Below are 24768 nucleotides of genomic sequence, written 5' to 3' on the forward strand. Positions count from 1 at the left end.
TCCCCTGCGCCAAGCACTCCTACACAGCCTCTGAACTCTGAACCCCGCAGCCCCGCACCAGGTGCCGTCCTGGAAGGGCACTGGGCCAGGGCCCCCGCTCACCTCCCAGCACGAGCCCTTACCCATTCCGGAGCTGCTGGATCCCCCGTCACGGGCTGCGAGAGAGGAGCGGCAGTGAGTCCCGGCCCTCCGCTAAGGGGACCGTGAACCCTGTGCTGTCTGTGGGGAGAGCCGGGCCGGGGCAGAGCCCCCCGGCTGGGACCCAGCCATGGAGATGCCTTACGGCCGCCAGGAGCAGAGGGCAGCGCCCGAGCGCCTCAGCCTCCAGCGGCAGGACAGGAACCCTTACCCCAGCCGTGGGGCCGGGGTAAAAGCTGCAGGCTCAGGAGAGGGGCGACAAGGGCAGTCGGGGCCTGGGAAACGCCAGCCCCATGGCCGCTAGAAACCAGAGACCAAAGCCTGCCCTGCTGCTGCACCCGGCCTGGCACACAGCTGCCCCCTGGCACTCACCTGCGGCCTTCGTGTACTTGTTTTCCCTCCTCCCCGCGGGAAGAAAGAGGCATTAGCCAAAGCGGCAGCTCGCACCTGGGCTCTGCTCCACCTGCGGGGGCCCCTCCTCATGCCCCCTTCTCCTCCCGGCCGCCAGCAGCCCCCCGAGACCCAGTCTTCCTCCCCCCAACACAATGGCCCCAGCACTTTACCCGATCAGCTCTTCCAGAACACAAAGCCGACGATGGCTGCAACGATGGCGAGCGCAGCGATGACAACCCCAATGATGATGGGCAGCAGGTTGCTCTGCGGCTCTGGAAGAGAGCGGGGCCATGAGCAGGGGCACAGAGCTGCCCCCCCAGCTGGCGCTCTGCAAGCTCCGGGCGCCCGTGCTCACCCCAGGAAAAGAGGCCGGGCTCTGGCAGGCTGGCGTGCTCCACGCGGCACTGGTACTCGTCCTTCTCTGCTGCGAGGGCTTCGATGCTGGCCCAGGCATGGTAGGTGCCGTCGCTGTTGGGCGCGGTGCTGCCCCGCTTGGTCTCCTGGGCTTGGACACGGCCCTTTCTCAGCCAGTTGATGGCGATGGACGGTGGGTAGAAGCCGTGAGCCCGGCACGACAAGGTCAGGAGCCCGTGGCTCTCCTTCCCCGACACTCGCACAGTGGGGCGCTCTGCGGAGGTGGCGCGAGGCAGGGAGGCAGGTCAGGCAGCTCGCGCCCAACCCCGCATGCACGCACCTGAGTCCTGATCCCAGCTCGGGCAGCGCCCTCCGTCGCCCTGGCCCAGCGCAAAGCCCGGGGCCCGTCCCCGTCTCCGGGGCTGCCCGCCTTGCCCTCACCTCTCCTCTCCAGCGTGGCCTTCCCGTACTCCATGTATCTCTGCAGCCACTCAGTGCAGGTGTTCTCCAGGTAGTGCTTCATTCTCTCACCAATGGCCTCATCAGCCTCCCACTTCCTCTTGGTGATTTCTGCTGCAGAATCTGCCGCGGTGAACGTCAGCGTGTCCTTGTCGAAGGCGAGGAAGTCCCTCCCATCATAGGCACGCTGCGAAAACCCCCGGATTCCCCCGTCCTCCAGAAGGTCGCAGCCGTACATGAACTGCAGTGTGTGATACCCTGAGACACAAGCAGGGAGACGGGGGCTCAGGGGCAGCCCTGGCACCTCAGAGGAGCTCGGACACCCCTTGGCAGCAGCCCCTGCCAAACCGTGGTAATGCAGGACTTTTTCCAAAGGAGAAGCAGCTTTATGCCCCCCCTGTTTCTTCCCCTTGTTACCTGCGCAAGCAAATTTGGTGGGGCTGCAAGGCAGAGGCAGGAGCTGGCCAAGCAGGGGGATGGGACAGAGCGCATGGGGGGAGCAGACTGACCCAGAGCGGGTGTAAAATCATGCCTTGGTGGCAGCAGGCCGAACAAGAGGTGCTCATGGGTGTAGAGTCACGGCAGGTGGGAGGAGGCAGCACTAGGACACAGCCAGAGCAGAGCTGGGGGCAGAAGCGAGGGGCAGAAGCTTTGAGCAGCAGCATGTGGCACTGCCACTGCAAGGAGGAATCCCTCCCTCCCTCCCTCCCTCCCTCTCGCTGGACCAAATGAGTTGTTTGCTTGGTATGGCCCGTTAGCAGGGCTTGCCAGACGTGCCGTGCTCGCGCAGCACGCTGCACCAGGCTGCGGCTCCTGGCCCCTGCAGGGTCATCTGAGCCAAGCGCACCTACACGGCCTCTGAACTCTGTTGCCCCTCGTGCTGCCTCCCCTTGGAGCGCTTTGCAAAACCTGACCCACCTCTGCATCTCTCCAGGCCCTGCCCTTCCTTCTTGGATTTACCCCTACACACATGAAATAGCAACCTCAGATCTCAGAAGTCTTCTGAGTGGCTGTGGGGGAAGAGGGTGAATCTCTGGCACTCTGGTTTTCTTTCTTCACTGCGTGCTCCACCTGCAGTGGCCTTATCCTCAGCCAGGGCTGCCCCAGGTCACCTTCTCCAGGATGTGCCCCTTCTTTCCTTGGGCCTTTCCATTTGGGCAGAAGCCTCACAGGGAGGACGGCTGCAGTTGCCAAATACTCTTGGTTGGGTCAGGTGGGGCTCAGGGCTCTTCCATGGCTCCGTGCCTTGACGGTCCCCTGCCAACCTGGCTGCTGCGCCCCTACAGCTCACCCCAAGCTCAGTGCTACACCCATGAGCTCCCAGCCCTCTCTTTATCTCCTAGGACAGGAGGAGGCTTGTGTCACAGGCTCAGGCCCTACTACGTAACCAGGGCTGGTGTTCATCTCACCTAGCTTCTGATATCTGTGTTACAGGGGACTATAAGCGGTTTTATGGGATCTATTTGGCCAGTCCTTTATAACTTGGCCTTGCTGAGGTCACCTCAGCAGAGTGTGAGTCGTCGTCTTTGCGTGGATGGCTGCTGGAGATGTGCCAGTACCACACCTAGCAGCACCACCATGGAAGACGAAGTGCACTGCATCTGCCCCACAGCCCTCCGTGAAGGGCTAGACATCTGGAGATGGTCAGGGATGCGAGAGACAACAGACATCTGTAGAAACGCAGGTCTGTTCACTGGATGGAAGGAAATAAGGAAACGACACTTTTGTGCTTTGTGTGCTACAACAGAGGAGAGTTAACCCTGCCTCCCTCACCAGGGACAATCTGGAAATACAGAGGCAAATTAAAAAAAACAGCCACCTGGTGGAAATCAAAACCTCAGACGTCCCACAAGGTCTTTGTCCTGGCCCGTGGCATCCTGTTGGATGGTGCTGCCACCCACGTTCCTGTGGCCTGTGGACTGGCTCATAGCAAGCGGCCAGCATTGATGCTACACGTAGCAAGAGCAAATGTATTTCCTCTTTGACCCACCCTCTCTGAAATATCTACAGCCTTGCTTGTGTGCAGGCTAGCTCATTTTGAACAAAGTCTCATGTTCACCAAACAATTTCCAAACCTCTGCAGGTATCCCCCTCTCCCCTGCAAACCCACACATTCTTTGATGTGCATTTAAGTGCAAAGTATGTGTGAGACTTTCTGCTGCTGTCAAATATGCCACATATCTGTCTCCTGTGGACAGTCTCTGATATTTAACATGGCAGGATCTCACACTGAATGGCTTTCCACACCCGGAGCACTGATTTTTCTCCCCTGTGAGTTTTCTGGTGTACGGAAAGGTGTGAGCTCTGCCCAAAGCTTTTCCCACACTCGGAGCAGGTATAAGGCTTCTCCCCCGTGTGCACCCGCTGGTGTTGGATCAGCTTGGATCTCACGCTGAAGCACTTCCCACACTGGGAGCACTGGTAGGGCTTTTTTCCCATGTGTGTTCTCTGAGGGACAATGAGGTCTGGGCTCTGTATGAAGCTTTTCCCACAGTCCGGGCATTTATATGGTCTCTCTCCAGTGTGCTGCCTCTGGTGTTTAGTAAGGTTTGATCTTTTACTGAAGCACTTCCCATACTCGGAGCACTGGTAGGGCTTTTCTGCTGTGTGGGTCCTCTGGTGTGCCGTTAGCGTCACGCTCCGGGTAAAGCTTTTCCCACATTCAGGGCACTCGTACATCTTTTTGCCGGTGTGCACTCTCTGGTGTGTCACAAGGCTGGAGCTCCTGTTGAAGCACTTCCCACCCTCGGAGCACTGGTAGGGCTTCTCCCCGGTGTGGGTCCTCTGGTGGACGATAAGGTCGGAGCTCCGCATGAAGCTTTTCCCACATTCAAGGCACTTAAATGGTTTCTCTCCTGAGTCATCTCTTTGAGGTGTAATGAAGTCCAAGCCCCAGCTGGCCTTCTCTCCACATTCAGAGTTCAGCGAGCATCCGTCTGCAGGGTGGATGTCCTCCTGGACTGGTGCTTCTCTGAGGTGGTCATCACCTCCTCCACAGTGAGCCGTTCTCCTCTCCATCTTCTCCATTACTGGACTCCAGTGGCTCTCACAGGCTCTTGCCTGACCGGCGCTCTCGGCAGCCTTCTCTTCCAACATCAACGCTGATGTTACAGGCACTCTCACCTGCTCAGGATCGTGGTGTTGGGTACCCTCCTCCTCCTGAAGCTCCCTGTCTCTCCCAGCACCTGCGTGACACAGAGAAGCCAGACAGGTTATTTCTTAGGCCAGGTAGAAATAATATCTGGGGGAAGGGGTTAAAAAAAAATCTAATGCGCAAACTAATAAATCATGGAAATTGGCTGAGGGTGCAGCAATTCTGCTTCCATGGTTTCTCAGGGACAGAAGAATGGGAAGTCAACAGAGAGGAAATATCTTCTAATTTCCAGTCAGCATCAGTGGAACTGTATTGCATAGTAGGACACATCACATTTTGGCTAAAATCCTGGCATGGGTTTGGTAGGGTATGAAAGTTTATGCTGACGTAGACTGTCACGGTCTGTGTCAAAGGTCCCATATCCTCACCTGCGCATCGGCTGCAGAGTGTTTCTTTTTTCTCTGTTTCTTGAAGATCAGGGACCCAGAGCTCTTCCCCCTCTTCCACCTGGGTGAGCCAATCTGGTCTGGCAGTGGGAAAACCTGTTCCAGAGGGGGAAATCAGGAGATAATAGCATGAGTGGCTTCAGAACTGCAGAGTATTTGTAAAATTAAAGGAATGTTAACCTTTCCCTGGCCTGGCAATGGGAATATGGTCATCTTGGCTACCTGGGCTCTACGGGTGTCCGCACGAACATGATTCTTCCACCTAGCTCTCACAGAAGGCAAACACCGAACATTTGACCTGCACAGGCCAAAGCCAATCTTTGGGATGGGGCTAGTTCAGGTAAAGATCCTCATGGGGAAGAAAGATATTTCCATCCACTTGGAAAAAATATCAAAGAGAAGAAGAGAGAGCTTTTCTGTAAGGTTCCTTCTCACTCTATCTCACAGGAAGAGCTTCAAGGAGATGATCTGTCTCACTCCTGAGCACTGCAGAGCTCAATCCATCTGAAAACTGAGAGCAGCTAGACCATAAAGGTCCTGAGCAAAAGCTTCAGAGAGCTCTTGGCTCCTGGCACTCGAAGGCACAGGACTCCTCACCCAGTGATGTCATGTTCTCGTAATTCTCCAGCATGACGTCCACACAGAGAGTTCTCTGCCTTGGGTCCAGCAGGGCCCACTGCTCCTTGGTGAAATACACAGCCACCTCCTCAAAGGTCAGGGGCTCCTGGAAGAGCAAGAGACCCTCCTTTCAGTATCTGTTGCCTCAGCCCCACCATTTAAGAGGAAGAACCACCAAAACCCAGAGGTCCTGGGAGAGGAGGAAGCAGAGCTGCTCTAGCCTGTCCCAAGAAACCAAGAGAGCACACAGGGTTCAGATGGAGAAGCGAGGGCTTGCCGTTCCTCCCAGGAGATGGGGTGGATGAGGAGGAGACTCACAGACCTGAAAACAAACCTCCAAGTAAGACCCAGGGATGAAACCCCAAAAGGAAACCAAAGGTCTACTCAGTCCCACCTGGATGGCAGGCAGCGAAGGGTGGCTTTTCCCAGTGCACGTGCAGCTGCTTCTTGTCTAGCTCCCTGCAGCCTACATCTAGGGCATTGAAGCATCGGCAGAGAATGAGGCAAGTTTTTGTATCCACAAATAGGTGTTTCCTTTTCCCAAATGGCTGGTTTTCTGCTCTGATATACAAACGTTCTTGCTAACGGAATGTATTTTGTTTTCCTGCACATCATCCCTCTTTTTATTCTGTTGGTTTCCTCTCCCATCTCCAGAGTGAGCCCCCAAACATACCCCATTAAGTTGTCTACCTGAGCCAGTTTCAAGGTAGTCATCTCTTTTCTGGTGTTTCAGGACACTTGGTTATTCTGGAGTAAGACACAGCAGCCCATCAGTGCTAGAAAAGAAAAAGGCAGAGGCTTCAAAAAGCTTTTCTGCCAGCACTTCTCCATCCCCTTTTCACCCTTCCCAAATCTTGCATGGTCCATGTCTCACCACAGGCAAATCAGCAAGGCACTTTCTAAACTTCCTTCTGGGAAAAAAGCCTCTAAAATCAAAGACAGGGGAATAATGAAAGAGCAGAGAGTGCTTCTGAAGGGAAGTCTTCTTTGAAGGTCAGCTTGTGCTGGAAATCTGGACCTCACTAGGATGACTTTTATTCTTGCAAAAGCTTATTTTGTAAATGCTGGTTTCCACATATTTACTTTCCCACTCCCGCTCGGTTCACTGGTATTCTTGGAAACAGAGGAACACAAAGTATCCAGGCTCGGTTGTATGGTAGATGCAGGGTATCTACTGCAAAGAAACAGTTGATACTTTTCCAAGGATCCCAAAGGAACACGAAATCAAGATGTAAACTGCTTCCTACCCACCATCGCCAGGAGGAAAAAAATCTCTTTGACTAGGACAAGTCTTCTGCCTTCAAGCCTAGATCAGGTTGCTCAGTTCTGTGTCCCACCAAGATCTAAATATCTCCAAAGACGGAGATCTCCCATGCCTCTGTCCCCATATTTGACCATCCTCAGGATGAAGGGGGGAGGTTCCTCCCTTACATTTAATCAGAATTTCCCATCTTGCAAATTCTGCCCGTTGCCTTTCATCCTGTTGCTGGGTACCTCCAAAAGCCTGGCTCCAGCTGCTCTACAACCCCATTAGGCAGTGGCAGAGAGCGATTCAATCCCCCTTTGCTGTCTACCCTCCACGCTGGACAAAGCCACCACCCTCAGCCTCTGCCCATCCATCCGGACCTCCAGCCCCACCAACTTGGTGGCCGCCGCTGGGCTCGCTCCAGCCTGTCCCTGTCTGCCCATTAACCTCTCATGGGCAGACAGCTCATGTCATGAATATTTGATCGTTAGAAAATGAAATGAGAAAGATGAGAGACTGGGCAGAACTGGGCAGTGAGAGAGCAAGGGGCTAGTCTGCTAGTTGGCTACTTAAAGAAGTAATACTTATGCTGATAGCATGGCTATAAGGAGACGTTATCAACACCTAAGAATTAAGTAGAATGTTAAAGGTGATGGAGAACTGTTTGCCCTGTCACCTGCCCTCGTTAGGGACCTCACAGTGCTGGGGGTGACATGTCCCCTGCTGTCTCCACTGTCCCTTCCCTGAGCAGGAGGGGCCCATACCCAACCCAGGCCAGTGCAGGGAGGCCTGTACCCACCCCAAAAGGTGCCGGAGGGTCCATATCCAGCCCCAAAGGTGCAGGGGGACCCGGAGCCACCCCAGGGGAGGTGCACAGGATGCACCCGTACCCACCTCCAGAGGTGCCGGTGGGTCCATCTCCAGCCTGGGCTGCTGCAGGGGGATCCGCATCCAGCCCGGGGCCACTGCAGGGGGATCCGGACCCCCCCCCGAAGGCTCCGGCCCCGCCCCGCGCAGCCCCGGGTACCCTGACGGTTACCGGCGCTGCCGCATCGCAGCCGGATCTCCCAGCCCCGGGGCTGCTCGGGCTCCGCTTTGTTCTCGGCTCCGGCAGCCCCAGACCTTTCCTGTCCATTGCCCGCCCCTTCCCGTGGCCCCCCCCGCCCGGCCCGGCCCTGCCCGGCCCTCAGCCCCTGTCCGGCGCCGGCCCCGGTGGGTCCGTGCAGCCCCAGAGCCTGGCGGCAGCGGCAACACCCGAGGAGGGAAACTGCCTCCGGCTCCCAAATCTTCTTCACTCCAGTTGCAAAATTCTTTCACAGTGAGGAAAGATTCCATGACAAAAAAAGCACTGGGAGCCCCCACTGCCTCGCCTCCACGTTTGTGTGCAAACCTTTATTGACCACAGTTCTGCTGAACAGCAGCTTGGCAGGACAGAGCACGAGAGAAAGAAGAGCCCAGACACCCTCCCCCCATTCGGCTCCAAGCACATGTCAAGGAAACCCAGGCAGCTGGGGGACTCTGGGCACCTCGTGCCAGCAGAGTCCATTGAACTGCCCGTGCAAGGCCAGCGTGACGGAGGGGAGAGGAAGGTGGAGAGCCGGGGCAGGGCCTCTGCTCCTTCCTGGGCTCACGTGCACGGCCCCGAGAGGTGCCAGTGGGCGAGAGCAGGGTTTGTGTCCCAGCAAAGGCAGCACAGGGCAGGGGAGAGGCCAGGACACCTGGGCGATTCAGGCAGGGCCTCTCACCCTCCTCAGAGCCTCCCAAACCTCCTTCCCTTCTCCAGGACGAGGAATGGAGCCCCAAGCAGACCCTGTCCCCCTCAGCCACTGCCTGCTCCCTGGGTTTGGGCAGAGCTGAGCTGACCATCTGCTGCTGCAGGAGCAAGGAGGGGAGCAGAAGGAGCATCTGGGGAAGGACAGGAGGCCTCCTAGGCTGGAGATGAGGTGGGCTGAGGTGCGTGTGAGGGAGGGGTGCTGTTGCTGGGGCATAGCCACACTGCTCCTTTTTCCACACAAAACCAAGGGCGGATCCTCTCCCAGACCAATGGGACTGACCGGAACGTGTAGATCTCGGCCCCATTATCAGCATTGACAAATGTTACCTGCCCTCCTGTGCAGTCCAGACACACCCAGATCCTCTTGGGGACTGGGGACAAGGACAGGGGGGTGGGAGGGGATGTGAGAGCCTCAAACTTTCCCTTCTGGTACTGCACAGCCCAGATCCCTTCCTCAGGGCTTGGCTCAATCGGTCCCTTCCTCCTCAAGGACTCCCTGGCCACCCCTATGGACCAGTGTGACTCAGCACCCACCTCCCCCTCCACCTCCCACCAGTGCCTCCCCACAGTGAACCCCTCACGGCCCAGCACACAGAATGAAGAACAGAATTGCTTGTAGTATTTCAGAAGGTCCTGATGTGTCTCTCCCCATCTCACACTTTTGCAGTCCTCAGACAGGATGAGCTGGGGATGAGCTGTGTAAGGATCCAGGGAAACCTCCTCTACAGGCACAAGAAGAGTCAGAGTGTCAAGGGCAGAGGCTCAGCCCTGGGCAGGCTTTCCCCTCTTTCGGGAAGGGTCTGCCCCGCTGAGGTGGAGATGTGGCACCTCCTTCCACCAAGGAGAAACAAGGACTGGGGTCCTCAAGTTCATGGTGCAAGGTACAAGTTCTGCCCAGCCATGCACTGCCTGAGGACAGGGACTGCCCAGCACTGCCCCTGCACTGCCCAGACCCATTGCCCCCCAGGCACACAAAGAAAAAGAGCATGATACCCCTAGAAGGAAAGAACGGCGAGAGGATTAAACAACAAAATGGGTTTACCTTTGACTACAGGCAAAACAAGTCTTCTCCACGCTGCAAGGAAAGACGAGAGCTGGTTACAACACACAGCCTGTCCCCAGGCAGGGCCACACTGTGGACATGGGCAGGCGAGAGGGTCCAGCCCTGTTCTGGTCACCCAGAGGTGGCCACATTTCCCTGCACATCACACCGGGGTTTCCCCAGGGCCCAGCCACTGCACTGCTGGAGAGGATGGGCAAAGAGGGAAAGGGCTGAGCACCCGGAGCCTGGGCAGAGGCTCAGCTTGGTGACTAGAGCTCGTGACATGGGGAGACTCACCCAGTTCTGCAGCTTGTTCTCCTGGAAAAACACCAAAAGCAACATGTGATCAGAGCAGGGTCTTCTCCTGCCATGGCTGCTCCCTCAGGAGGGGAGAGAGCTCAGGTGTGGGTCCCGTGCACTAAAATCCCTTCTGTTTTGAGGGCTGGCTAATGTGAAAAGAGTGCGTGCTCCTGCAGAAGGGCTCCGTACCAGCCTGCCTCCTCCCAGACCCTCAGCAGCAGCCACGAAAACCAGCTCAAGGGCTTCCCAGACACTCCTGAGTTCATCCTCCCTCAGGACAGAGCTTTGGGGGCTCAGTCTGGAAGACTGACACCTTGCTTGGAAAGCACTGGACTTGGGACAACCATCAGGAAAAGCTACCTCTATTCAGGAGGGAACAGATTTTTGCAGAGTTTTTACAAGCGGAACCAGGAAAAAGAGACTCACTCAGCTCCATGGTCTTGGTCTCTGAAAAGCAAGAGAAAATAAAGATTCATCAGCAGAGGAGCTTCCCATCCCCAAGATATGACCCCAGGAGAAGGCATTGCTGGGGATGGTTCTGACCCCGCTGAGGATTTTATTTTCTCCCCCATACCCAGGGAACAGCTAATGCACAGACACTCCCAGAACATGCCCTGGGACCAGCCTACTGCACCCCAGTGCTCCATGGGCACACACAACCCACCGCCTCAGCCAGGCCTTCTTGTAACCCAAATCCTTGCTTCAGACAACACGCAAAAAGCATCAAGCCAGTCTCCATCCCAACGACACAACACTGTGGAAAAGTTTCAGAAGTGGAAATGCAGAAAAATGACTCACCCAGATCTCTGGACCATTCCTCTAAAAAGAAAAGGAGAAAGAAGAGGAGATTAGCCGGGGACCTGCCCTTGGGAGCACAAGCAACTCTGGAAGGGGCAGGCCCTGCTCTCTGTGTTCTTCCCCCCTTTCCCTTCCCGTATCCGGGGAACAGGTAATGCACAGACACTCACAGGCCACTAAGCCATCACACTCTTCAAGCTCTCAGGCAATAACCAAAACCAAGAAGCGAGTGTCCATCCCAGGCACACAGCTCTAGAAAGCTTTTTGAACTGGATCTGGAGGAAGAAGACTCCCTCATCTCTCTGCACTCTTTCTCTGCAAAGCAAAGGAAAAGGAAGAGGCCATGCACCACAGAGCTTCCCATCGCCGAGGGAAAACCGTAGGAGAAGGCATCGCTGGGCATGGCTGTGCTCCCCTCATTTTATTCCCCCCCCCCCCCCATATGCAGGGAACAGGTAATGCACAGACATTCCCAGAACATGCCCTGGGACCAGCCTACTGCACCCCTGTGCTCCATGGGCACACACAACCCACCGCCCCAGCCAGGCCTTCTTGTAACCCAAATCATTGCTTCAGACAACATGCAAAAAGCATCAAGCCAGTCTCCATCCCAATGACGCAACACTGTGGAAAGGTTTCAGAAGTGGAAATGCAGAAAAATGACTCACCCAGATCTCTGGACCGTTTCTCTACAAAGAAAAGGAGAAAGAAGAGGAGATTAGCCGGGGACCTGCCCTTGGGAGCACAAGCAACTCTGGAAGGGGCAGGCCCTGCTCTCTGCGTTCTTCCCCCTTTTCCTTCCCATACGCAGAGAGCAGCTAATGCACAGACACTCCCAGAACATGCCCTGATCCCAGCCTACTGCACCCCTGGTACTCCATGGGCACACACAACCCACCGCCTCAGCCAGGCCTTCTTGTAACCCAAATCATTGCTTCAGACAACATGCAAAAAGCATCAAGCCAGTCTCCATCCCAACGACACAACACTGGAAATGTTTCAGAAGTGGGAATGCAGAAAGACGACTCACCCAGATCTCTGAACTGTTGCTCTAAAAAGAAAAAGCAGAAGGAAGAGGAGATTAACAGGGGACCTGCCTTTGGGAGCACAAGCAACTCTGGAAGGGGCAGGCCCTGCTTTCTGCGTTCTTCCCCCCTTTCCCTTCCTATTACCAGGAAACGGGCAATGCATAGACACGCGCAGGGCTCTAAGCCCTCGCACTCTTCAAGCTCTCCCTGGTTATTCCACATCAGCAGCTCACAAGTGTGCAGGATCAGACTTAGCCCCTTTCCTTTCAATCAATACACAGAAATGGAACAAGCCTCTTCACCCTCCTTTCTTGGACAACTGTATATGAAGATGAATTCAAGCGAGTGTGGTGTATTTGCAAGGTTTGTGCATCAATACCAGCATAAGAGCTGCTCACAGCACCCTGGCCATGTGCTTTCCCAGGCTGCACACCAACACGCAACATCTCCCCTGCCGTGTCAGCCTGCTGGCAAACTCAGCTGGGACGCTGCTAGAGCAGCTCTCAGCACAAGGTGGATTTTCCCACAACTCCTGGCCCAAAGCCGTGCTCCCTCTCCTCCCGCTTTGTCCCCCTGCCTTCTGCCGGAAGGCCAAGTCAGGTTCTCAGCACGCTGAAGGCATGCTGCAAACACAGCCGTGATGCCCGGGGGAGCTCCCTTTGCACCTTAGCAGAGGTGGGTCAGGGCCTCCAGCTCCGTCACAGCCTCACTCCTCCACTCTTCACCCCTCTAAACAACATCCCTTTGCAACTAAATAGTTCCTCCCTTGCCCCGTTAGGATTTTACCTGTCTTCTTAAACAGATGAACACTGAAGAGAATTAAACCAAGTATGCACACTAACAGAGCCACCAGCATCACTGCCAGAGCCACCTTCCAGGGATGGGCATCATGGAAAAAGGGAGCTAAGAAAGCAAAAGGAAAGGTTCATTTTACACTTTGAGGCCTGAGGAAAACCCCATGTTTCCCACATGACTGAAAACAAAAAAGAAAGAAGAAAGAAAACCCGAATCCAGAAAAGTGCAGCTGGGTGCAGCTGTGCTCCAGGGCAGAGGAGGGCTCCAGCTGTTCCCATGGGGTCCCTCTCCACTGAGCTCCTCTCTCTCTCACCACTCAGCACCACCGCTGGCATTCATCTCCCCTCCACACAGCTCCTAAGGGGACGTTCTCCCCCCGCTCCCCGAGTGACACTGCAGGGAACTCACCTGATATGTGCAGAGACGACTCCTTCTCTTGGCCAAGGCGGCTGTTCCTCACCACACATGACAAGTTCCCGTCTGCCTCCCCTGTCACACTCAGGCTGTGTTCTATTTCAAACAGGCCCCGCTCGTCGTGGGAATGTCTCTGAGAGACCGAGGGGAGACGTTGCCCCCGAGGATCCTTCCAGAGCACCTCAGGCTCCGGGAACCAGCCGGACGATCGACACACCACCTGGATCCCTCTGCCCTGGTAACCCTCCAGCGAGACGAGCAGGGAAGAGCCTATGGCTGGGGTGAAAAGGAGGTATCTTGGGTTGATTGGGTTGAGGACTGAGAGCATCCAGGTCAAAGGGGAAGTACTTTGCTATGCTCTGTGTAGATACCATCCACATCCCCGTCCAGCCAAGTCCTGAAGGGGCTGCGGGACCAGGCATTCATGCACCCATGGTGCTACGCACACAAGAACCACCCACCGTTGCATCAGCACCTCCAGGTCCCTGCACAAAGTGCCAACAGCCCTAAATCTCCTGTCATCCTCCACAGCAGAGGAAGACCGGGCTCATGAGCTGTCAACATCCCAAGGCCCTGTCTGAGCACCCACACTTGTTTAGTTAACCCTGGACATTTCCTGGCAATGAGTCAGGTCTCCTATTGCACAAAAAGCAAACCCAAAACAAAGATCCCAGCTAGCTGGACCTGCAAAGAGCTCTCCTCCCATCTCCAGCCATTCTAACCACACAACCCCACCCAGGCCACCAACGACCCTGCTCATGCAAGACGTGCTCCCTCCTGGGCATGGGTTCAGATGCTGAAGGGAAGAGCCCTCTTGGCCTCCTCCTGTTTCAAAGACTCTTCTCTTCCAGCCATAGAGCACCGACTCCCTCGATGCATTGGCAATTCCCCCATTCCCTGGGGGAGCATTTTCCTACCCCTTTGAGTAAGCTGTACTTAGTGGCCTTGTCCAAAACTACCATCATGGAAATGCAGCTAAGGTGGAAATGGCAGCTGAGCCACCAACACACCTGCCACTTCCAGTTCCACTGTAGCTTCTGCATAATCAGCAGCACCTTCAACAGTGCAGACGTACGTTCCATCATCGGAGGGTCTCACACTGACAATTCGCAAGTCCAGTCTTCCTCTGCTGAGGCCATCATGAGACAACTCTGTCCTCCCTTGATATTCTCTCATCTGTTCTGCAAACTGGTCCTCTCCATCCCGGTAATGATGCACTGTTTTGGAGTTGTGGTGCCGGATCCACCTGACAGCCATGCTCTGCGCATTCAAGCTGGGGGAGAGATGACAGGGCAGCACAATGCTCTGCCCCACGGTGGCAGTGACAGGGTGGCCTGGTCCCACCACCTTCAGCTGGGCTGTGAAATGGAGAAGGACACAGAGGAAAAGCAGACACACACTGAGCCTTTGCAGACGTGACTTGAATGATCTGCATGAAAGGGGGATGAGTTTTGTGGGAGTGGTTGGGTGCAGGCATTGTAGCATCAGAAGGGAAAAGCAAAGACACTAGAGAAATAGGGGAGGGAGTGGGAGGATGTGAAGGAGAATGAGGTTTCCTGGAAAGATCCTCCCGCCCCCTCTGGAGTTGGCATCAGCCTGTAAAGGGCTTCCACCTCCTGCTGATCATGTTCACAGAGCAGGAACTCTCCATAACCATAGAGTTCAAGAAGGTCTTAAAGAACAGGACTGAAAGTCTAGCCCAGCCAATGCAGAGCCTCCACAGAAGAACAAGAGGGAAAATGAAACCGCAACCGGGGCTGTGCTCCAGGCTCACATCTCCTCCCTGCCACCTCCTCCCCTCTCTCAACTGACACAGGTGCCTGGGCACAGCGACGCACATCTGGCAGACACAGCTGGGCAATGCCCATGTCAGCCCTGCAGCACCCGACACGGGCCATGACATTCCTACCTGATCCCAGCTGGAGAACATGGAGAGTCACAAGATAACACAGGATGCCCCGCAGATGGTTGGTGAGGCTGGAGCAGCCAGAGCCCAAGAGAAACTGCATCTTCTCTGAGGCTTTACCTGGAGAAGACAGAGGGGAAAGGAAAAATGAGGGGAATGGAGGGTCAGCTGGGGCCAAGGGGCAGCACTTCTCCAGGACACAGACTCCAGAAATCCCACCAAATCCCCACCACGAACACGCAGCCAACACAAACTCCTCACTTCACAAAGTGGGAACAGGCAGCCAAGGGGGCGAGTTAGGCTGAGCAGGGAGCAAGATGAGGCTTGGATGGAGGGAAGGGGGCAACATCATGGCTTGCATTTCTGCCTGCAGAGGAGAGTAGCAGAGCCCAGAGCTGCAGTCATGGACCGGGAGCCTCCCTGCGACAGTCTCACACAGGTGGTGTCACAGGAGACAGCAACACGGGAGCTGCCTGGGAAGAGGAAGGTGCCCAGGCTGCCCAGGGCCTTGCAGAGCCCACCATGCCCTCCGGGCCACCACCCAGCTCACCCCTCCCCACAGCCCAGGCTCTCGCTGGCCCTGCCTCCTCCACATGCTCTGCTTGCTCCCTTACTCTCACACTTCCTTCCACATTCAAAGTCTCTCTTCCTTGTCAGGACCCCAGCACAACACCCACCCCACACACCCCACTCCTTTCCCCCAGCAGAAATGGCAGCATGGGCAGGGCCATTGCAACTCCTAACCAAGGAGGAAACAGTTGTTCAAGGTCAACACGGAACTGCACCCGGCTACCTGGCAAGATCCTCGGCTGCAGGCCAGCTCTGCAGCCCCACACACTGCCCCACACTCCCTCACCAGCTTCCCCGGGGGCAGGGGGATGCCACAGGACTGAGCCAGCACTCAGTCCTGCTCCCTGACCCCAAAACAGACCCAACCCTGCACAAGACTCTGTCCTGCAAGCCAGGACACACCACCAGGCTCTTCCCAATGGGGACGGAGCGCACCCTGCGATCCCTCCATCCACCTGCTGTGAGCAAGCTGGGCATGCAGGAGCTGGGGGTGCTGCAGACAGAAAAGGAGAGATTTGCGTTTAGAAGGGAGCTTTCCAGAAAGAGAAGTCACTCACCAGACGTGTCTGAGCTGCACAAGGTTCCAGGGTGCACCCAGCCACTCCAACCTTTGCCCCCTTGGACGCACCCTCCGATGGATTTTCCCCAGGAGGCAATGCGGCAGGCTCTCCAGATGCTGCAGGGCTGGGCTGCTTGCTTTGCACATAGCCCCAAGACTCCAGCAAGCATAAGGAACTGGTGTCTGGCAGAGGGATCCCAGTGCAGTTCAGTTGCCTTCCACCCCCACCACTGACCCAAAGCCCTCCCTGCAGCACGCATGGAAGCAGAGAGCCCAGGGGCACGGGGGGCTGAGCGGGCAGTGAGACACGGCCTGGGGAGAGGGCAATCAAGAGGGCCACATGCCAGTGGCATTTCCTCCTGGGGGGACAGCAGTGGCCAGAGAGGCTGGCCCTGCTGGAGCAGTCTCACCAAGGTGGCATCACAGGGGACGGCAGCGTGGGAGGCCCCAGCCCTTCCTTCCCACCACGCACACACGCAGCAATGGCAGGGTGTGCAGGGCAGCTGCAGCTTTGGATGAAGGAGGAATGGATGGTCCAAGGGCAGGTGGGGGCCACGAGGAGCTCCCGGGTGAGATCCCTGGGCAAGGTGATCTCTGCAGCCCCGGACACTGCAACACTCTCAGCTTCTGGTGTGAACGCCAGGAGGAAGGCAGAGAGCAGAGCCACAGCCTGGGCAAGGCTCAGTCCTGTACACTAGGACACACAGACGGGGTCTACAGCCAGGATAAACCATTCCTCTGGATCTTTCTGTCACCCCGCTGTCCACAAAGGCAGTCTGGGGCATCAAGCAAGTCCATGGGGAGGAGACAGGGCCAGGGAAACCTGGGAAGCCAGCCCACAGGATGGGGTCCAAACCAGCAAGGTCCATGGCCAGGCACATGCACAGCTGGGACCAAGCTGCAGAGCAGAGCAGTGCTCCTCCAACACAGCTGGGAAGGGGCTGGGAGCCCACAGCTGAGCTTCAATAGAGCCCAGGGCCATGGGCAGGGTATGGGTGGGGGTGCCAGGTGGAGCTGCTCAGGGCCATTAATGCCTATTAGTGTCCTTGGGGTGCTGACACAGGGGAGAGGGAAAGACTTCCTTTTAAAGGGGGGTTACGCAGAAAGATGAGTCACTGGTGCCAGAGAGCTACAGCTCCACACATTTATTGCGTTTCTCTATAAAGCTGATCTTTAGCATTTTCTAACTAGTTTTTCATTTTATGGTGTGCAGATTTTCCATTTCAACATCCTTTTTAAAAGTTTTCAAACTTCATTCCGATCTGAATCAGTAGCACGCTCAGCCTCAGCCGTTACAAGCATTTCCGGAAGTCAGCCCCTGCCTGAGAGAGAAAAAGCTGAAGAAAGATGTGCTGTGAGAGAGCAGAAGCCACAGCAGCTCTGTGCAACCAGAACAGCCCCAACATAACACATGGGAAAACGCTGAAGGGCCCATGGGTTGCACCAGAGGACTTTGGGCATGCATACCTGCTCTCCAGAGTACACCCGGGACCTTCCCTGCTGCACTGAGGGTCCCTCTACACTCAAACAACGCCCACCTCAGCACCCTCGCTGGGCCCCAGACCAGTCATATGATCCCCTTAGCTCCCTTTGGTTGTTGGTGCTTTTCCTCCCTCACAACACAGCTCTTCCTCAGAGCAGGTCCAGGGCGCAAGACGAGCTCCGGAGTAAAAGACCCACTGCTGGATGCTGCACACGTAAGACGGCGTGGTTACACTACAGCATTAGGCTTTGCAGGAGTGCAAAGGAGGCACCAGTGCTGCTGTCTGCTCCTTGGATCTCAAAAAGAGATAATGTTGCTTTCATCAAATTCCTTTCAGCTGCCAAGCAGGAGAGCAGGAGATGAGGTGCCAGCACACCTCCTTTCCTCCCAAACAGTCACATCCAGTAGCAGCACGAGCAGTGGGGTTCCGCCAGCCCCTTACCCACCAAGGCAAAGCTCTTAAATGGACGGGTTGCTTCCTGCGTGCAGAGAAAAGAAAAGGGTGAGTGTCACCGGGGCTCCCAACACCTGCACCTGACCCACCAGGAGCCCCAGCGCATCAGGCACTGCACGGGCGTCTTGGAGCCACGCCGCTGTCCCAACCCTCGCTGTCAGCCGCGCCACTCACCCGGAGCCTTGCAGACATGCAGGGTGCCTGCTTGTGGGCCCTGGGCCAGCAGCAGCCTTGCACTAGAGCTTCTGGATCCCCCATCGTGGGCCGGGTGACTGAGAGGAGCCCACAGCCAGGCTTCCTCCCCACCCTGTCTCAGCACTGTGCTTTCGCATGCAAAAAAGCCTTAGGTTTTTTGGTGGCCCAGCCCCACTGCCCAGGCAGCGGGCAGGAGCCTCCACTCACTCACCTGCTGTGGGTTTGTAGCCCTTCTCTGTTCTCCCTGCAAAGACGAGGCAGGCATCAGCTAAAGCCGCTTCCCGGCAGCAATCGGCAAGGGGCTAAGCCCCATTTCCCAGCACAGCTCACGTGTCCTCCAGAACAGCCCTGCTCCCACCCCAGGGCTCCCCGCACCTCCCTCGCCCAGCACCCGGCACCCCACAGACCCCGTGTCTCACCTTCCTCCCTGCTCCGCACCCGCCGCCAGCACAGCGCCCACCGATGGCTGGCCAGCCCCTTGCTTGAGCTCTTCTTCCGGACCACGAAGCCGGCAACCACCACGATGACAGTGAGGACAGCAGCCAGCACCACAGGGATGAGGAGGAGCAGGGTGTTCTTTGGCTCTGGAACAGAGCGGAGTTGTCAGTCATGCTGGCCAGTAGCCAACCCCCTCGCCTGCCAGGCCCCATCCGCTCCCAGGTCTCAGGACCCCGGCTCTGCGGGGACGTCGCAGGACCTCCAGCCCGCACGAGCTCCTCACTCAGGGCCCGTGTTCCCCCCTTGCCCAGTCCAGGACACCACACGGACCCTTCCAGTCCTCATCTCCCCCCCTCTCCACGCAGGCACTTTTCCCAAGATGGCCACATGCTACCACAGCCCCTGCCTTAGTTGGGAGAGGACCAGGCCCTACCTCAGGTGTGCAGGGCCAGGCCAGGGCTCTTGTCTGCCGTACGAGATGGCCTTGCCTCTCCCTCCCCACGTCCCCCCTCCTCAGCTCCCTTATGCCAGGAGAAGAGCCCCTAAATATCCCCTCATCACTTCTGCACTTTCCCACAATCCTCTTAAAAGATCCCAGAGTAAGTTTGGCACAATCCCCCAACTTTCCTGGGCGCTGTATTCCATAGCAAGGAAAGCCTCCCTCACCAGGGTAGTGTGACCGAGCGGTCTAAGGTGCTGGATTAAGGCTCCAGTCTCTTTGGAGGCATGAGTTCAAATCCCACTGCTGCCAGGTCCCTTTTAGGCCCTTGAGAGGCAGTTGGAGGGGATGGAGTCACTTCTTCTCTCTGTGCAGTGCTGGTCGATGCCACATCTGGAGTACAGGGTGAGGAGACCACATCTGGAGTAGAGGCTGCCTGTGTCCAGCTCTGGGCTGCCCAGCACACAAACCACAGACAGACTAGACTGGAGCAGTGAATGCAAGGATGGAGTGGAGAAAGAGCCAGACTCTTCCTCTTCCCAGTGGCATGCAGTGCAAGGCTACGCCTCTCCCAAGGGGCAGAAGCTGAAATCCAGGGAATTCCTCAGGAGGAGGAGAAACAAATTTTGCCCAGCACAGAGGAGACCATCCAAGCTGTGCCCATCACTGTCCTTGACAGGACCTCAGGGCCGAGCTGGGATGGGGCCGGTGGTCAGGGGAGTTGCCTTCTGCCCCCCTTTATTGATGGCAAGGTTGAAATAGGGGCGCAGCGGCTCTGATAAGCTGCTGGTGAAAGTGAAGAGGTGGGACCTGTCAGTGAGGTTGTAAAACAAGACCTCACCTGCCTCAGAGTCGAGGAAAATTCCCACCACTTGGTTGCTGGGATCACAAGCAGAGTGGTTGAGAGGGAAGGGCCGTGGGAAGACCAGGAGGCAGAGTCCCAGCATGGACACACGCTCCTGCATTCCTGCCCGGCCTTGGGAGGTCCACGCCTGTCTCCAGGAGATCCCTGCAGACAGTCCAGGGCTCCCTCTCGCAGGCACACAGAGTCCCAGTGTCACAGCCAGGAGGTTTTGGCCCTGAGGGACGATTAAGCGGTGTCCCAGCAGAATTTGAACTTGCAAGAAGAAATGCACTGTGTCCTCAAGATTTGACCTGCAGTTTGGGCTTGTTGCAACTACTTCAAGAAGCAAAGGAGAAAAAATGGAACACAACCTCAGTCATTCTAAACTGTGACTAAGGTTTTTTGCCAGCACTTCTCCATACCCTTTTCACCCTTCCCAAATCTTGCATGGTCCATGTCTCACCACAAGCAAATCAGCAAGGCACTTTCTAAACTTCCTTCTGGGAAAAGGCCTCTACAATCAAAGGCAGCGAAATAATGAGAGAGCAGAGAGTGCTTCTGAAGGGAAGTCTTCTTTGAAGGTCAGCTTGTGCTGGAAATTTGGACCTCACTAGGATGACTTTTATTCTTGCAAAAGCTTATTTTGTAAATGCTGGTTTCCACATATTTACTTTCCCACTCCCGCTCGGTTCACTGGTATTCTTGGAAACAGAGGAACACAAAGTATCCAGGCTCGGTTGGATGGTAGATGCAGGGTATCTACTGCAAAGAAACAGTTTTCCAAGGATACGTATCCAAGGATCCCAGAGGAACACAAAATCAAGACTGCTTCCTATCCACCAACGCCAGGAGGAAAAAATCTATTTGACTAGGACAAGTCATACGTCATATGACTATTTGATCATTAGAAGATGAAGTGAGAAAGACGAGAGACTGAGCAGAACTGGACAGTGAGAGAGCAAGGGGCTGGTCTGCTAGTTGGCTACTTAAAGAAGTGATACTTATGCTGATAGCATGGCTGTAAGGAGACATTATCAACACCTAAGAATTAAGTAGAATGTTAAAGATGATGGAGAACTGTTTGCCCTGTCACCTGCCCTCGTTAGGGACCTCACAGTGCTGGGGGCGACATGTCCCCTGCTGTCTCCACTGTCCCTTCCCTGAGCAGGAGGGGCCCATACCCAACCCAGACCAGTGCAGGGAGGCCTGTACCCACCCCAAAGGTGCCAGAGGGTCCATATCCAGCCCCAAAGGTGCAGGGGGACCCGGAGCCACCCCAGGGGAGGTGCAGAGGACGCACCCGTACCCACCTCCAGAGGTGCCGGCGGGTCCGTCTCCAGCCCGGGCCACTGCAGAGGGATCTGCATCCAGCCCGGGGCCACTGCAAGGGGATCCGGAGCCACCCGAAGGCTCCAGCCCTGCCCCGCGCAGCCCCCGGCACCCTGCCGGTTACCGGCGCTGCCGCATCGCAGCCGGATCTCCCAGCCCCGGGGCCGCTCAACTCCGCTTTGTTCTCGCCTCCGGCAGCTCCAGACCCTTCCTGTTCATCGCCCGCCCCTTCCCGTGGCCCCCCCCCGCCCGGCCCGGCCCGGCCTACAGCCCCCACCCGGCACCGGCCCCGGTGGGTGCACGCAGCCCCAGAGCCTGGCGGCAGCAGCAGCACCCGTGGAGGGAAACTGCCTCCGGCTCCCAAATCTTCTTCACTCCAGTTGCAACACTCTTTCACAGCGAGGAAAGATTCCATGACAAAAAAAGCACTGGGACCCCCCCCACTGCCTCGCCTCCACGTTCGTGTGCAATCCTTTATTGACCACAGTTCTGCTGAACAGCAGCTTGGCAGGACACAGCGCAAGAGAAAGAAGAGCCCAGACACCCTCCCCCCATTCAGCTCCAAGCACATGTCAAGGAAACCCAGGCACCTGGGGGACTCCGGGCACCTCGTGCCAGCAGAGTCCATTGAACTGCCCGTGCAAGGACAGCGTGACGGAGGGGAGAGGAAGGTGGAGAGCTGGGGCAGAGCCTCCGCTCCTTCCTGGGCTCACGTGCACGGCCCCGAGAGGTGCCAGTGGGCGAGAGCAGGGTTTGTGCCCCAGCAAAGGCAGCACAGGGCAGGGGAGAGGCCAGGACACCTGGGCGATTCAGGCAGGGCCTCTCACCCTCCTCAGAGCCTCCCAAACCTCCTTCCCTTCTCCAGGACGAGGAGTGGAGCCCCAAGCAGCCCCTGTCCCCCTCAGCCACTGCCTGCTCCCTGGGTTTGGGCAGAGCTGAGCTGACCATCTGCTGCTGCAGGAGCAAGGAGGGGAGCAGAAGGAGCATCTGGGGAAGGACAGGAGGCCTCCCAGGCTGGAGATGAGGTGGGCTGAGGTGCGTGTGTGTGGGGAGTGCTGTTGCTGGGGCCCAGCCACACTGCTCCTTTTTCCACACAAAACCAAGGGCGGATCCTCCCCCAAACCAAAGGGAATGACCGGAACGTGTAGATCTCGGCCCCATTATCAGCATTGACAAATGTCACCTGCCCTCCTGTGCAGTCCAGACACACCCAGATCCTCTTGGGGACTGGGGACAAGGACAGGGGGGTGGGAGGGGATGTGAGAGCCTCAAGCTTTCCCTTCTGGTACTGCACAGCCCAGATCCCTTTGTCAGGGCTCAGTTTAGTAGGTCCCTTCCTCCTCAAGGACTCCCTGGCCACCCCCACGGCCCAGTGTGACTCAGCACCCACCTCACCCTCCACCTCCCACCAGTGCCTCCCCCCAGTGAACCCCTCACGACCCAGCACACAGAATGAAAAACTGAATCTCTTCTGGGAGTTCGGAAGGTCCTGCCGTGTCTCTCCCCATCTCACGCTTCTGCAGTCCTCGGACAGGATGAGCTGGGGATGAGCTGTGTCTGGATCCAGGGAAACCTCCTCTGCAGGCACAAGAAGAGTCAGAGTGTCAAGGGCAGAGGCTCAGCCCTGGGCAGGCTTTCCCCTCTTTCGGGAAGGGTCTGCCCCGCTGAGGTGGAGATGTGGCACCTCCTTCCACCAAGGAGAAACAAGGACTGGGGTCCTCAAGTTCATGGTGCAAGGTACAAGTTCTGCCCAGCCATGCACTGCCTGAGGACAGGGACTGCCCAGCACTGCCCCTGCACTGCCCAGACCCATTGCCCCCCAGGCACACAAAGAAAAAGAGCATGATACCCCTAGAAGGAAAGAACGGCGAGAGGATTAAACAACAAAATGGCCTTACCTTTGTATATAGGCAAAACAAGTCTTCTCCACGCTGCAAGGAAAGACGAAAGCCGGTTACAACACACAGCCTGTCCCCAGGCAGGGCCACACTGTGGACATGGGCAGGCGAGAGGGTCCAGCCCTGTTCTGGTCACCCAGAGGTGGCCACATTTCCCTGCACATCACACCGGGGTTTCCCCAGGGCCCAGCCACTACACTGCTGCAGAGGACGGGCAAAGAGGGAAAGGGCTGAGCACCCGGAGCCTGGGCAAAGGCTCAGCTCTGTGCCCAGAGCTCGCGGCGTGGGGAGACTCACCCAGTTCTGCAGCTTGTTCTCCTGGAAAAACACCAAAAGCAGCATGTGATCAGAACAGGGTCTTCTCCTGCCATGGCTGCTCCCTCAGCAGGGGAGAGAACTCGGGTGTGGGTCCTGTGCACTAAAATCCTTTCTGTTTTGAGGGCTGGCTAATGTGAAAAGAGTGCGTACTCCTGCAGAAGGGCTCCGTACCAGCCTGCCTCCTCCCAGACCCTCAGCAGCAGCCACGAAAACCAGCTCAAGGGCTTCCCAGACACTCCTGAGTTCATCCTCCCTCAGGACAGAGCTTTGGGGGCTCAGTCTGGAAGACTGACACCTTGCTTGGAAAGCCCTGAACTTGGGACAACCATCAGGAAAAGCTACCTCTATTCAGGAGGGAACAGATTTTTGCAGAGTTTTTACAAGCGGAACCAGGAAAAAGAGACTCACTCAGCTCCATGGTCTTGGTCTCTGAAAAGCAAGAGAAAATAAAGATTCATCAGCAGAGGAGCTTCCCATCCCCAAGATATGACCCCAGGAGAAGGCATTGCTGGGGATGGTTCTGGCCCCCTGCGGACTTTCCTTCTTTCCCCCATACCGAGCGAACAGCTAATGCACAGACACTCCCAGATCATGCCCTGGGACCAGCCTACTGCACCCCTGTGCTCCATGGGCACACACAACCCCCCACCTCAGCCAGGCCTTCTTGTAACCCAAATCCTTGCTTCAGACAACACACAAAAAGCATCAAGCCAGTCTCCAGCCCAACGACACAACACTGTGGAAAAGTTTCAGAAGTGGAAATGCAGAAAAACAACTCACCCAGATCTCTGAACAGTTGCTCTACAAAGAAAGGAGAGGGAAGAGGAGATTAGGAGGGGACCTGCCTTTGGGAGCACAAGCACCTTTGGAAGGGGCAGACCCTGCTCTCTGCGTTCTCCTCCCCTTTTCCTTCCCATACCCAGGGAACGGGCAATGCACAGACACTCACAGGCCACTAAGCCCTCACATTCTTCAAGCTCTCAGGCAATAACCAAAACCAACAAGCGAGTGTCCATCCCAGGCACACAGCTCTAGAAAGCTTTTTGAACTGTATGTGGAGGAAGAAGACTCCCTCATCTCTCTGCACTCTTTCTCGGAAAAGCAAAGGAAAAGGAAGAGGCCATGTGCAGCAGAGCTTCCAAATCCTGAGGGACAACCACAGGAGAAGGCATCCGTGGGGATGGTTCTGGCCCCCTGCGGACTTTCCTTCTCTCCCCCATACCCAGGGAACACCTAATGCACAGACACTCCCAGAACATGCCCTGGGACCAGCCTACTGCACCCCGGTGCTCCATGGGCACACACAACCCCCCACCTCAGCCAGGCCTTCTTGTATTCCAAATCATAGCTTCAGACAACACACAAAAAGCATCAAGCCAGTCTCCATTCCAAGGACACAACAGTGTGGAAAGCTGTCAGAAGTGGAAATGCGGAAA

At 56.4% G+C, this 24768-nt stretch overlaps 3 protein-coding genes across 3 annotated transcripts; all 3 read right to left on the reverse strand.

Moving 5' to 3' along the window:
- Positions 1 to 705: 705 nt before the first annotated feature.
- Positions 706 to 1612, reverse strand: LOC136994742 (class I histocompatibility antigen, F10 alpha chain-like). Its single transcript, XM_067313865.1, has 3 exons — positions 1327 to 1612; positions 887 to 1159; positions 706 to 803 (listed from the first exon to the last, which is right to left on the reverse strand). The coding sequence occupies exons 1-3, from the start codon at positions 1580 to 1582 to the stop codon at positions 706 to 708; spliced, it is 627 nt and encodes a 208-aa protein (XP_067169966.1). The 5' UTR covers positions 1583 to 1612.
- Positions 1613 to 3530: 1918 nt separating this feature from the next.
- Positions 3531 to 7634, reverse strand: LOC136994716 (zinc finger protein 436-like). The gene is made up of 4 exons (XM_067313779.1): positions 6193 to 7634; positions 5482 to 5608; positions 4867 to 4980; positions 3531 to 4529 (listed from the first exon to the last, which is right to left on the reverse strand). Exons 1-4 carry the CDS (start codon positions 6214 to 6216, stop codon positions 3553 to 3555), a joined length of 1242 nt encoding a protein of 413 aa, XP_067169880.1. The 5' UTR covers positions 6217 to 7634; the 3' UTR covers positions 3531 to 3552.
- Positions 6245 to 14408, reverse strand: LOC136994687 (butyrophilin subfamily 1 member A1-like). The gene is made up of 7 exons (XM_067313618.1): positions 13910 to 14408; positions 12894 to 13175; positions 12477 to 12593; positions 9862 to 9882; positions 9565 to 9597; positions 8803 to 9244; positions 6245 to 6278 (listed from the first exon to the last, which is right to left on the reverse strand). Exons 1-7 carry the CDS (start codon positions 14382 to 14384, stop codon positions 6245 to 6247), a joined length of 1404 nt encoding a protein of 467 aa, XP_067169719.1. The 5' UTR covers positions 14385 to 14408.
- Between the last annotated feature and the right edge of the window lie 10360 nt (positions 14409 to 24768).

Source organism: Apteryx mantelli, chromosome 32 (assembly GCF_036417845.1).
Source record: "Apteryx mantelli isolate bAptMan1 chromosome 32, bAptMan1.hap1, whole genome shotgun sequence".
NCBI lineage: Eukaryota > Metazoa > Chordata > Aves > Apterygiformes > Apterygidae > Apteryx > Apteryx mantelli.

What these genes read in the sequence shown, in the direction of transcription:
- LOC136994742 (XM_067313865.1), bottom strand. Translation starts at nt 1,582, where the DNA reads ATGTACGGCTGCGACCTTCTGGAGGACGGGGGAATCCGGGGGTTTTCG. An exon ending in GGCCACGCTGGAGAGGAGAG is followed by an intron (nt 1,160 to 1,326) that starts GTGAGGGCAAGG and finishes CCACCTCCGCAG; the next exon opens with AGCGCCCCACTGTGCGAGTG. An exon ending in GCCCGGCCTCTTTTCCTGGG is followed by an intron (nt 804 to 886) that starts GTGAGCACGGGC and finishes GCTCTCTTCCAG; the next exon opens with AGCCGCAGAGCAACCTGCTG.
- LOC136994716 (XM_067313779.1), bottom strand. Translation starts at nt 6,216, where the DNA reads ATGACTACCTTGAAACTGGCTCAG. An exon ending in CTACCTTGAAACTGGCTCAG is followed by an intron (nt 5,609 to 6,192) that starts GTAGACAACTTA and finishes TTGCTCTTCCAG; the next exon opens with GAGCCCCTGACCTTTGAGGA. An exon ending in ACTCTGCAGCCGATGCGCAG is followed by an intron (nt 4,530 to 4,866) that starts GTGAGGATATGG and finishes TGTGTCACGCAG; the next exon opens with GTGCTGGGAGAGACAGGGAG.
- LOC136994687 (XM_067313618.1), bottom strand. Translation starts at nt 14,384, where the DNA reads ATGCTACAATGCCTGCACCCAACCACTCCCACAAAACTCATCCCCCTT. An exon ending in TCATCTGTTTAAGAAGACAG is followed by an intron (nt 9,883 to 12,476) that starts GTAAAATCCTAA and finishes GTGTTTTTCCAG; the next exon opens with GAGAACAAGCTGCAGAACTG. An exon ending in GCCGAGATCTACACGTTCCG is followed by an intron (nt 6,279 to 8,802) that starts GTCAGTCCCATT and finishes TTTCTTTTCTAG; the next exon opens with CACTGATGGGCTGCTGTGTC.